General features: G+C 23.2%; 4 protein-coding genes across 4 annotated transcripts; 3 read left to right on the top strand and 1 right to left on the bottom strand.

Annotated features, from left to right (window-relative positions):
- Positions 1-314: 314 nt before the first annotated feature.
- On the top strand, positions 315-2,397 carry SRAE_1000143200 (Tyrosine-protein kinase RYK; the record flags this gene model as incomplete). The annotated part of the gene is made up of 2 exons (XM_024648386.1): positions 315-1,302; positions 1,424-2,397. The coding sequence occupies 2 exons, from the start codon at positions 315-317 to the stop codon at positions 2,395-2,397; spliced, it is 1,962 nt and encodes a 653-aa protein (XP_024502369.1).
- A 381-nt stretch (positions 2,398-2,778) lies between these two features.
- Positions 2,779-3,318, bottom strand: SRAE_1000143100 (Multiple coagulation factor deficiency protein 2; the record flags this gene model as incomplete). Its single annotated transcript, XM_024648384.1, has 1 exon — positions 2,779-3,318. The coding sequence occupies one exon, from the start codon at positions 3,316-3,318 to the stop codon at positions 2,779-2,781; it is 540 nt and encodes a 179-aa protein (XP_024502368.1).
- A 2,337-nt stretch (positions 3,319-5,655) lies between these two features.
- Positions 5,656-8,501, top strand: SRAE_1000143000 (Syntaxin-5; the record flags this gene model as incomplete). The annotated part of the gene is made up of 5 exons (XM_024648383.1): positions 5,656-5,798; positions 5,846-6,572; positions 6,991-7,385; positions 7,443-7,501; positions 7,549-8,501. The coding sequence occupies 5 exons, from the start codon at positions 5,656-5,658 to the stop codon at positions 8,499-8,501; spliced, it is 2,277 nt and encodes a 758-aa protein (XP_024502367.1).
- A 1,414-nt stretch (positions 8,502-9,915) lies between these two features.
- On the top strand, positions 9,916-13,632 carry SRAE_1000142900 (Hypothetical protein; the record flags this gene model as incomplete). Its single annotated transcript, XM_024648382.1, has 7 exons — positions 9,916-9,983; positions 10,035-10,113; positions 10,172-10,243; positions 10,597-10,888; positions 10,937-12,580; positions 12,623-13,452; positions 13,495-13,632. 7 exons carry the CDS (start codon positions 9,916-9,918, stop codon positions 13,630-13,632), a joined length of 3,123 nt encoding a protein of 1,040 aa, XP_024502366.1.
- Positions 13,633-13,715: the final 83 nt, after the last annotated feature.

Below are 13,715 nucleotides of genomic sequence, written 5' to 3'. Positions count from 1 at the left end.
CAACTTTATAAATATTCATTTAATTTTAAATATCTCTCGAATACTTATCGGCTAAAGATTATTTAAGTACATAATATTACTAAAAGATTTTCAAATTATTTCACGTTCACACATTTTGAAAGATAATAATATTTGTTATGGTACTTTAGATAATTGTATTAAGATAATTTATCTAAAAATAAAATTGTTGTTTGCCCTCTCAAATTTTCATTGAAACATTTTTAACCTATTGATAAAGAAATATTTATTAAATTATTTTTAGAGTTCATCTTTATTTTTTTTACATATATGATAATATAATTTATCAATTAATGATGACTACTTTAAATGTCGTCCAACTAATTTTATTTTATATTTTATACATTCCATCAACCACATTTGGAGGATTTAATCTTTTTATATCATCTGAGGAAATGAATAGAACAATGGGAATATTAGCTGAAATGAGATATGTAGAAAATGGAAAAGTTAACCAATATTCAACAAAATTTCCATATAGATTAAATGCTAATAGTTCACATATAAATTTATCATGGAGGTCTAATATAAAAACACATCCTATATTTTATTCTATTAAAACAGTATCAGAAGATTATAATGTATTTTCAATTGTTCATATACCTCTTAATGGTATATTACCATTAAAGACAGAAAAATTTGCCATTGAACATAGGTGTACTGGTAGTAGAGCTGGACAATTTTTAATACAAATTCATTTTAATATATCATGGCCAAGTACCAGAAATACAACATATTTTGTATTAAAACAAGAAAAAATTTGTGAATTAAAAAATATTCGTGGTGATTATATTTCTCAGGATTATCAATCAAAAATAACTAATAATTTTCATAATACTTTTCCAACACAAAAACAATTACTTATAATGTCACTTATAATATCTGGATTGATATTTATATGTGTTATTATTATTATATGGGGTTGTATTAAAAAATCTCATTATACAAAAAGTTTCTTTGATTCTGATGATGGGCAGACAAAAAGTTCACATCTTCCTTTTATTTCTGAAAAATTATCTGATTTAAATTCTGTTTCATCTTGTGCACTTATTCATTCAACAAATCCCGCAATACAACATTACCTATTTCCTAATACATCAACTCCAAGATCATCAATTGTTTTACCACAATTCTCAAATTTTTTTAATAGTCCAACTTATCCAAGAAATGATGGAGAGTTAATCTATGACAATGAAGATAGTAATATTGACATACAAGCGGCATTAATAAATCTACATGTCGATAAAAATTTTATTACACCGGCACCTTTTACTGAAATTGAAGGTAAGTTAATTATCTAAAATATCAAACTAATCTTTAATTATAATTAATTATATTATTTTTCCCTTAAACATTTAAATTTATTATATATTATTAAAAAATAATAATAATATTTTATCTTTAGGCACATTTGGAGAGGTAAGATTTTATTTATGGCAAAAATCTTTGGCAAATTATAATGGTGATGTTGAGGATGAAGAAAATTGTGATGATCCTGACATGACAGCTGAAGATATGACTGTTTACGGCAAAACACTTAAAAATAATGCAGATCAAAAACAATTTGAAAAATTTATATTACAGGCATTGACATTTTATAATGTTCCATTTCATCCTAATTTGGCTAAAATTATTGGAGCTGCCAGTTATACTGATTTAAAAATACAAAATGGTATAACTATAAATGATTATCCAACAATACTATATAAACATAATGGTTTTGGTAATTTAAAAAAATTTTTAATTCAATGTAGATCTAAGATTAATTCAAATAATCATTATATTAAAGATGACTCAACATTTAGTAGAACATCAACTGGAAATTATTATAGTTATAATTCATTAAGAACGCATGAATTAGTTTCAATTGTAAGACAAGTTTTGAAAGCAGTAACTCATTTACATAGGCATAAAGTTTTACATAAAGATATTGGAACAAGAAATTGTTTGGTATATGAGACAAAATTTGGTAGTGAAGATAGATTATGTGTACAATTATCAGATGACTCACTTAGTAGAGATCTTTTTCCATCTGATTATTATTGTTTAGCTGATAATGATAATCAAGCCATCAAATGGTTACCTCCAGAAAGTATTGTAACAAAACAATTTACCAGTGCAAGTGATGTTTGGATGGCTGGTGTTATGATGTGGGAAGTTATGTCATGTGTAATTGAACCATATGAAGATATAGAACCTGAAGATATATATTCTTCATTAATTAGTGGTATAAGATTACCACAACCTGTTAATTGTCCTGATGAAATGTATAGTATAATGTTATCATGTTGGAAGGCAAATATAAATGATAGACCTTCAGCTATGGAAACATTAAATAAATTGGATAAATTTTCTTATCATTTATCAAAATATATATAATATTTTTATTATATTTAAAATGACAAAATTTATTCTTCTTTTTTATATATAGAATATTTTTACGGGTAAATATTTTTTTTTAATTATAGTTTTATTATACAAAATTTAATTTTATATAATATTTTTATATTAATACAATATTCAATAAATAAAATATAAGATACTATTTATTTTGTATGAAAAGTAAAGTTTATGTAACATAAATTTTAAACAATATTTCTTCAAAAAGTACAAAAAAAAAAGTGAAAAAAATGCATGAATATTTTTGTTATTTGGTTAAAAAAAAATTATGCTACATTGTATTATACAGTAATTTACCCTTTTTTAAATGTCATGCATTCAAGTCATTGTAATAGTTTAACTGTATAACAGGTAATAATTTTATTTTGGTGCATTTGCATTTCTATGAGCTTGATCTCGTTGTTGTTGTGCTTTAAGGAATTCTCCATAATCAATGAAACCATCATTATTGAAGTCATCCTCCTTAAGAATAGAATCAATCATTTGTTCAAGTTCAATTTCAGATGGTAATGGTGGAGGGACACCTGTATCTTTATGTTGTGGACCAGGATTTTCTTGATGAAAATGTGTAATTGCTTTAATTAACTCAATTCCATCTAATTTTCCATTTTTATCCAAATCATGCATATTAAAATAATGAAATTGTAATTGTTCAGGTGTCATATTAGATGTAGGATCAATTTTTCCATCTAGATGTTCTTTAATATGTTCAGCATCATGAGCTGCCTGACCACCAAATTGTTCCATATTTTGATGTTGTTGTTGTTGTTGATGTTGTTGTTGACCTCCGGCATGATGTCCCTGAAGAGGAGGTTCTTGTCCTGGAAATTGGTTATTGTGACAAATGATAGTTTTAATAAATATTAAAAATAAAATTGATCCTATCCAACTAAAAAGCATCTGAAAATAAACTATATTTAAATTATAAATAAACAAATATTATTATCAAGTAAATAATAAAAAAGTATATTTGTTTATATGTTGTATAAAATCTTTTTTTTTTATAATATTTTTAATAATTATTTTATATATTTAAAAAAAAATATATTATTTTTATGATTAAAAAAATAATAGTTAAATAAAATTATATAATGTAATTAAAAATAATTAGAATTTGTTACAAGTTTATGTTATTCGAATTAATTTCATTTTGCCTAATAAATTTTTATCTTATTGTCAAAGTGCTGATGTGTCTATTGGAGTATCGCAACTTAACGAAATTTAAAGATACGGGAATAGTAGGTAGATAAAATATATAATAAAAACTATACAAAAGTCTTTTTCACAAACTATATATATACATTAAGTTCATAGATAAGTATTCTTAATATAAAGGTATTGAGAACTCCATAATATTCATATTATCTTTTAAATAAATTCTAAATAATTTTGTTTACTTAAAAAAAAAAGTTAGCAAAAAGTTTGTTAATTTATTTATATATAAAAAAAAGTATATTAATTTATATTATCTTTATTCATTTTTGTAATTACTATTTGTTTAAAAAAAAATTTAAACACAAAATATAATATTTTTAATATAACAATAAAATCATAAAAGAAATATAAATATATTTTAATTTTTCTTTAAACTCTTACTACATGTTCTTAAACATCTTACTGTAATATCATAAATGTAACATTCTATTATTATTTTTCTTACTATATAGTAGTATTCTGAAGAGGTCATTACACTTAAAAAATATAATAAAAATAATTAAATATAAAAGTAAATAGCGAACTTTTTAACACTAATCATCAATTATATCAAAATATATATATTTATATATATATTTAATTATGTTATATAATGATATTTATTTCAGACAATATATATTTAAAAAAAAAAATTAAAATGTAACATTTTATTATCAAAAATTATTCATTGGATATGCATTAGCACATCAATCGTTTAATCTAACAAAATATATCTTACTTTTCTAATATTAAAAATTAATTATTTCATATAATAGCAAATAAATTTTATTTTTTGATAAAATAGTAGTTTTTATAACATTAATTTTAAAATTTTTTGGGTTTTTCTAGATAAGTAGAACATACAAATATGCAAAATTATAATATATGTGTAATAAAGTTTAATGCATGGATTAAAAACCTGATATTTATAAAATACATTCCTCAAATTTTCTAGTTGTTAAAGTATATATATTGTAACTAATTATTAATTAATCGAGATTTATTCAAATTAAAGTGCACTTAAATTAAATTTTATTAAACTTTCTTATAATTATCTAATAGTTTGTATTACTTTTTTTTATAATTATTTTAATATTCTTTAAATATTTTTCTTTCTATATTTAATTCTTAAAGTTAATAAATTTCTAACTATGAATTTTTGATGTTGAAAGTTAAGAAAATTAAAAAAATGCAATATATATTATATGAAAGTATTATTTATTAATCACCAACATTCAAATTATCTATTTTTGGAACAAATATTTAGTATTTAAATAAAATAATATAATTTAGCAAATTATATATATTGCTGAATAGAAAAATTTTCTAATTAACTTATTAACTAAAGTTTTACTATACAATAGTTTAGTGATAATAACCAAGAAAATAGACCAACTAATACAATAACTTATTCAATAATCATGATTATCTTTATGAATTATTAATATAAATTTTATCACATACGACTATTATTATGAATTAAACTTTTAGGAATATAGTATAATCAAAAAATATTTTTTTCTAACTTTTTATTTAGTAATAAATGTATTTTATAATAAATTTCTATCCAATTATTAAGAATATCATGTTGATTAAAATTGAAAATAATAAAAGTATACATAAAATATTATTTTAATTAATAATTATATGATTCTCTTTTTTTTTAAATTGGTATACTTTAATAATTTTATATCAAGATACACAAGATAACAAAATAAATTATATTTTAAATTGAACTAGAATATTATTAATAACTTTTTATCATTTTATATTAATTTGTTTCATTTAAATTCTCAAAATACAATATTAAAGAAATTTTATACTTAGGATTTCTTTGAATTAAAAAAAAAAATAAAAATTGATAATGTTAAAATAACTATCACATGAAAAGTCCAAAATTTTTTTATTTATTTTAATTTATTGATATAAAATAATTGTTGTAATATTTGCATGTTGTATATTATCATACGACGAACCAACACATTGGAGTAATGATACTTGCCATATAACCATTTGGTAAATGTCTTACTTCTAATTCTAGATATGCCGTTTAGAGATAGAACTGCGGAGTTTAGGACGACTGGGAAGTCCTATCAAATGAAAATCCGTGCTACTATTCCCCAGAATACTGTAAATGATAGACATCAAATGATACAAGAAAGTATTGGTTTTAATCAATTATCAAAGTATGTGTTGTAAAATTTTTGTTTACTAATATATTTTTTTTTTCCAGAAAAATTGGAAAAGATTTAGGACTAACATGTACAAAAATGGAGAAATTAACAGAATTAGCGAAACGAAAAAGTCTTTTCGATGACAAAGTAAATGAAATGGAACAATTATCCAGAATAGTGAAACAGGATATTACAGGTTTGAACAAACAAATTGCTCAATTACAAGAATATGCCAAACGAAGGGGTGGTTCACGTTATCAAAGTCAAGATCATTCTAAATTAGTAGTTGTTGGTTTACAATCAAAATTAGCTAATGTATCAAAAGATTTTCAAACAGTACTTGAGGTTCGTACTGAAAATATGAAACAATTACGTAATAGGCGTGAAATGTTTTCACAAATGACACCATTATCTACAAATCCTATGCTTCCATCAAGTAGCAATAAAAATTTGTTAACAATGGACAATGATCAGAATAATTTTAATTCAGTTGCTTTGGATATGGATAGTTTGGAACAGCATCGAATACATGATCAGATGACTTTACTTGACGAAACAGGAAATTATTTACAGGCAAGAAATAATGCAATGGAAACTATTGAATCAAATATATCTGAATTAGGGCAGATTTTTAGACAGTTGGCATCACTTGTTGCAGAACAAGGAGAAATGATTACAAGAATTGATTCAAATGTTGAGCATGCATCTTTAAATATAGATTCAGCTCATCATGAATTAATAAAGTACTTTAATAACATTGCTAAAAATAGATGGCTAATTATTAAGGTATTTGGTACTTTAATGGCCTTCTTTATTTTCTTTGTTATCTTTCTTACATAATATATTTGTCACTTTTTTTATATACCATTTGAAAAAATTACTATATCTGATTAATATTATTTATTGTGTGGAAAATTTTTTTACCTTGGTTTTTTTTTGCCATTTTTTGGTTATAGGTTTAATCCTTTTGATTATTTTTTTTTTGTTATTCTTTTTTTTTTCTAACATTTTTAGATTTTTTTGCTAAAATTTGTATTAAAATCACAGTATGGCCATACAAATTTCATTGCCTATGATTGTAGGCTATTCCTCCATATGTACAGTAATTACAATAGCTCATGCATTTGCTAAAAAAGAACAATTTTATACGGCAATGATTTATTTAACAACGAATAATTTTTCAATGTGTGTTTTATATATTCAGATTGCAGTTATTATATATTTACTGTATGAATTAGTAAAAAAAATACTTTTTGGTTCATTAAGAGTTGAAGAGGTTGAACATGTTTATGAGCATTGTTGGCATGCTATCATGGAAACATGTTTAACTTTTACTATATTTAGAGATGACTTTTCAGCTAAGCATGTAGTACTTTTTGTATTATTATTGCTTGTTAAAAGTTTTCACTGGCTTTGTGAAAATAGAGTCGATTATATGGAAAGAAGTCCAGTTATTACAACTACATTTCATGTTAGAATTCTAACAACTCTTGCATTACTTGCTTTGTTTGATAGTTATTCTTGTTCTGATGCATTTTTTAATGTTATTTCAAATGGTAGTTCTGTTTATTTAATTTTTGGATTTGAATATGCTATAATGTTAGTTAGTAATATTCATATATTTATCAAGTATTTAATTCATAATCATGATGCTAGATTAACATCTCCATGGGCCAATAAATCTGTTTACCTTCTTTATGCCGAACTTTTTATTAGTAAGTTTTTTAGTATAATAATTACAAATAAAATATTTATTTTTTAGATACTATTAATGTAATAATTTATTCTGTATTTGCTTATATAATGTTTAAAGTTCAAACAATTCCATTATTTGCTCTTAGACCAATCTATTCTTCTTTGAGAGCTTTCCAGAAATCATTTAATGATGTTATTCAATCTAGACGTGCCATTCATGCTATGAATAATTTGTTTCATTTTGCCACAGAAGAAGAATTATCACAGATGGATGCTGTTTGTATAATTTGTCGTGATGAAATGGTTATTGAAGATAGACCAAAGAAACTTCCTTGTGGGCATATTTTCCATACCACATGTTTACGTACATGGTTCCAATTTCAAAGAACTTGCCCTACCTGTAGAGCAAATGTTTTAACAATGAGTTTACCAACAACAAATTCTCAAGGAAATAATCAAAATGTAAATAATAGAAATGAAAATCAAAATGCTACAGAATTTGAAAATAGGCCTACTATAAATTTAAATATACCCCAAAATGATAGAATTAGGGTTGCATTTAGATTTGATCATATTCCACAAAATAACCAATTTCAAAATACTAATGGCACACAAGGTGGAAATAACACTAATCAACAACAACCTAACTCCGCCTCAAATATGCACTTTCAAATGCCTTATGGTATACCAATATTTCCAATGTTTACACAACCTCCACCTTATCCTCAAATGAATCCTGTATCTTTTCCTGATCCACCAGATTATAGTGGTTTGTCAGAGGAAGAACTTAGGCAGATGGAGAGTGATACAAGAGATGGTATTATTGCTCGTATTGATGCTTTAAAGAATATACATATTTTATTAGAAGCAGCAGTTTTACAATTTGATCAGTACAGAAATGTTCAAATTGTTAAAGATCAAATGAAGGAGAGGGAAGAACGATCAGGTGAGGAAACTCATAGAAATCAAGAACAACAAACAGACCAAGTTGTGGAAAGTCAAGATGATCAACAGCAATAAAAAAAAATAAGTTAAATTAAACTAAAGAAAACAGGTGCATATCAGATTGTAAAATATGAATAATTTAAAGAAATTTGGGTACTATTCCGTTTTGTCCCCTTTCAAGTATAATTAATAGAGGGTATTTTATAACTGATAAAAGGCGATGAAGAACTTATAAAATAAAAAAAAATAATTAATGTTTTGGACAATATTTTATATAAAAATAACTTTTTCTTTTGCTAGTTAAATAAATATATTAATAAAAAACTTTTTTTTTCCTTGTATATATATTAATGTAAATTTTCTAAATTTTAATAAATTAATATTAAAAAATAAAATTTTTATTACAAATAAAATCAATTATAAGTTGAGTAAATTATAATAATAAACATTAATGATCGAATTATTAGTATTTAAACAGAAAAAATGATTTAAAATTTTTTAATTAAATTTAAAAACCATTTTTTTATTATAAATATTTCTGTGGTAAGTTAAAAAAATGTTTATTATTTTAAACTTGAATCTTTTTTTTTTAAATTATAAATTGCCTTTCAATCACAAGAAGTTTTCTAAATTTAAAAGTTAAAAAAATAATTATATTTTTCATAAATTTCTTTTGACATATAAAGTACATTAAACAATTTTTTTTTTAATTTCTATCTAAAAAAAAATAAGACAAATTTCTTTTTGCAATTGAGATTTTTATAATTTTTAATATTTTTTTTTATAAAAACTAATTGTTTAGTAAAATTATTCTAAATATCAAAAAAAAAAATGCTTTTTGATAGTTTAAATATCATTGAAAAATTTTTTTTAAAAATAAATATAGCAACTGTTTGGAAAATTTTTCAAAAATAATTATAATATTATGTAATTATATTATATTTTTAAAGTTTCTTATATAATAAATATGTTGAATATAATACTTTATGTAAATATCTATTTTCTAAGATTATAATTTGTTTCCCTGTAATAACAAATAATTTCCTTTTTAAAGGTAAAATACTTAAAAATAGAAGTCTGATTATGTGAGATAATTGCATATATATCTTAGATAATAATCAAACAATTATCTCGCAGTATGCCCATTGGCTATTATTTATATAAGCGTTTCCTGTAATGTTTAATATATATAGATACTTGATAGTGTTTTTATGCAACCATGGAAAAAGATATTATTATAAAATATTATAGATGGTTAGAGATATTGCTAACTATTTATTTATATTATTGATGTTCAATGAAGGTATATCGTTTAAATATTATTTTTGTGCTAAAAAAATAAGATATATTTTTATATAAAAAGAAAAAAGATTTTTTGTTTTTTCTTTGATAAACTTTTTTTTTTTTCAAATTAAAAAAAAAAAATAAAAGAATTACATAAATATATATTAAAGTTTTTTGCACATTTAAAAGAAATATTTAAGTTACTATGAATAGTCGAACGGTGTCTGATTTACATAGAAATGGTTTATGTATCTGTCAATTGTGTACTTGTGGGTAAGTTAAATATATTTTTTATTATTATTTTAAATATTTTCTTTTGTTAAGAAGACACTTTTGTCCCAATCGAAGAAATGCAAGTCACATTAAATTAGGTAATGAAAAAGAAAATTATATTTTGGAACGTGTATGTTTTATTTATAAAAAAAAAAACAATAACAAAATATTATAATAATTTATTTTAGGGTTTATCATCATTATCAAATATTGTACCATGTAAACCTAATATAATTATTAATCCTGCCAATAATGAAATGGTAATTTTTTTAATTTAACATTTATTAATTGTTGTGCTTTTTCACAGTTAGCATACATATATACATATATATAATATATATATAATATAATAAAAATGTGAAATATAGTAAAGCTGGTTAATTAACTACTAAGCGAATCTTTAATATAAGAAGTAATTATGAATTTTGTAAAATTAACTATGATAATTAAACTTTTTATCATTTTATTATAGAAAATGAAAATTTAATATATATAATATAATGTTGCTATGGTGAAATTGAAATGTAATTTATTAATATATCCAGATGAGAATAATTAAACTTAACATTATATAATTTTAATTTACCTAATAATTTTTGTTGTTTTATTATAGACTTATTCTGAAAAAGAAAGATCAAAATCAATTTCATCACCAAGAGAAATTGAACAATCTCAGGTATCAAAAGAATTGGGTAATCAAAATTCAAAAAGTGTTATTGAATTAAATAACAAGAATATAATTGATAAAAGAAATAGATTTATAACATCGGCAACGATTAAAAAACGTAACCAAGGATCACAAATAACATTTGATGATTCTAATACTAATCTCCATATGAAAAGTAGTTATGAAATTAATAATGAAAGACTTCTAAAACACAGGAAACAACAAGAACCTGTAAGAAGTAAGTTATTTTTATTTTAATAAAAAATATTTTATATATTAATTATAGTTGTTAGAGGAAATAATTTAAGAACTAACCAAGAAAATTTTACCTTAGGTACAAATGAAAGAGAGTGGATAACAAATAGTAGATTAGAATATATACCAAAAATAGGAGATAGATTTGGATATACAAAATATGAAAATAATATACTTATTGGATTGGAAGGTGAACGTGAACCAATGCAATCAACTTCTCATTTAGCATATAAAAAATTTATTGCTGATCGTAATATTCCTCAAAAAAGAAAAGATTCAAATGGAGCATTTCAAAATGATCAAACTTTTGATGTAACATCAACAACAAGAAATGATTATGGAATTAAAAGAGAATCTAAAAGAAATATTATAAAACCAAAAGATAGTGATTATTGGGAAAGTATTAAAGAATTAAATAATTCTGATCCTTCATTTAATATAAAAGATTATGGAAGAGCACAAAAAGGTGAACGTTATGATACTATTCGTCATTCTGATAACATATTATTTGATCCTGATATTCATTCAAATTTTAATACAATTACACAATCAGAATATGGTCCAAAAATTGGAGATCGATTTGCAATATCTCACCATGAACCATCAGACATTTGGAAGAAAGAAGGAAAAATGGATGAAATTTCTAATACACATGATAATTATAAACCAATTAAAGGTGAAAGATTTAATGTTATTAGACCACATGATTCAGATATATTAAAAGGAGATGGAAATTTACAAAATGAAACATCTTATAGTTTAACATATAAAGGTGGAATTGGGGAACGTTATGATAGAAAAATACCTAGTGATACATTGAATTTAAAGGATGATGACGTTTTTAGTGGTGATACAAATTATTCCAAAACTTTTAAAAAAGTTGAAGGAGAAAGATTTGACATGATTCGTCCAAGAGATTCTAATGTGTTATGGGGAGAAGGAAATATTGAAAGAGAAACATCATATAGTTTGATGCACAAAGGTGGTCAGGGGGAACGTTATGATGTTAGAAAACCCCAAGATTCAAATATATTAAAAGGGGAAGGAAAATTTATGGAAACTTCAAGTTATAATACACATTTTACAAATGAAAAAGGTGAACGTTATCCTGTTCAAAGAATCTCTAATTCTAACTTTTTAATTGGTGATGGTAATCTTGATTTATCAACCAATTACCAAAATAATTATGGTAATTTCAAGGGTGATAGATATGAAATGAAACGTCCACAAGATTCTAATATTTTTAAAAATGATGGTGCTATTGAAAGAGAATCAAGTTATAGTAATACTTTTAAAAATTTTATAGGTGAAAGATATGAGATAAAAAGGCCACAGGATTCAAATTTATTAAAAAATGATGGAGAAATTCAAAGAGAAACATCATACAATTCAATTCATAAAGGTGGAATTGGTGAAAGATATGATGTTAAACGTCCCCAAGATTCAGATATATTAAAAGGAGATGGTAATTTCCAATATGAAACATCTTATGGCTCAACACATAAAGGTGGTATTGGAGAACATTATGATGCTAAAAAATTAGAAGATTCTAATATTTTTAATCTCAATGAACCATTTATTGGAGAGTCAAGTTATAATAATTCATTTAAAAATACTTACGGAGAGAGATATAATGCCAAAATACCGCAAAATTCAGATTTATTTAAAAATGAAGGTAATTTTCAAAATGAAACATCATACAATTTATCACATATAGGTGGTATTGGGGAAAGAGCTGAAATTAAACGACCACGAGATTCAGATATATTAAGAAATAATGATCCATTTATTGGTGAATCAAGTTATAATAATACTTTTAAAAATTTGCATGGTGAAAGGTATGCTGTTAAAATACCACAAGATTCTAATATTTTAAAGAGTGATGAGGCAATTGATTTTAAAACTAATTATAATGATAATTTTATTAACATTAAAGGAGAAAGAAATAAGATGAAACAATTTCATGATTCAAATATATTAAAAGGTGATGGACAATTTTCTAATGAGACATCATATAATTTAGTTCATAAAGGTGGTATTGGGGAACGATATGATGTTAAACGTCCACAAGATTCTAATATATTAAAAGGTGATGGTACTTTTGGTAATGAATCAAATTATAGTACTGAATTTAAAGATATTAGAGGAGAAAGATTTAATCTTATAAAACCACAAGATTCAAATTTATTAAAAGGAGATGGAGAAATTCAAAGAGAAACATCATACAATTCCATTCATAAAGGTGGAATTGGTGAAAGGTATGAAATCAAACGACCACAAGATTCAAATATTTTAAAGTATGATGGTGAATTTGAAAAAGAAAGTACATATAAAAAGACTTATAATGTTACAAAAGGAGATCGATATGAAGTTATTCACCATCCTGAAAATGAAATTTTTGATAGAAATTTCAAATTAGAAAATGAAAAAACAATTTATAGAGAAAATTATCATAATTTTGATGTAATTAAACAAAATAAACCTATTATTCCAAATACTAATCTTAAGTTAGAAGGTGAAAGATCATTTGAAAGTAGTTATAAAACTGTAAGTTTTAATATTATTTTATAATTTTTTGTTTTGTTTTAGGAATTTATGCAACATCCCCCAGAAAAATGTATGGCATATGAATTAATGAAAAAATTAGATATGGATACAGAACATTTTAAATTTAATACTATTGAAGATGGTCATCACTATTATGAAGCGAAATCAGTTGAACCCTAGATTATATCATAAAGTCTTTCATTTTATAATATATTTTTATTAATAAATTCTTTCACATAATTAAATAAAGAGATCATAATTTT

The sequence above is a fragment of the Strongyloides ratti genome, assembly GCF_001040885.1.
Source record: "Strongyloides ratti genome assembly S_ratti_ED321, chromosome : 1".
Taxonomy (NCBI): Eukaryota; Metazoa; Nematoda; class Chromadorea; order Rhabditida; family Strongyloididae; genus Strongyloides; species Strongyloides ratti.
Note: the sequence above shows the minus strand (reverse complement) of the source record. Positions and strands in the feature narration are given on the sequence as shown.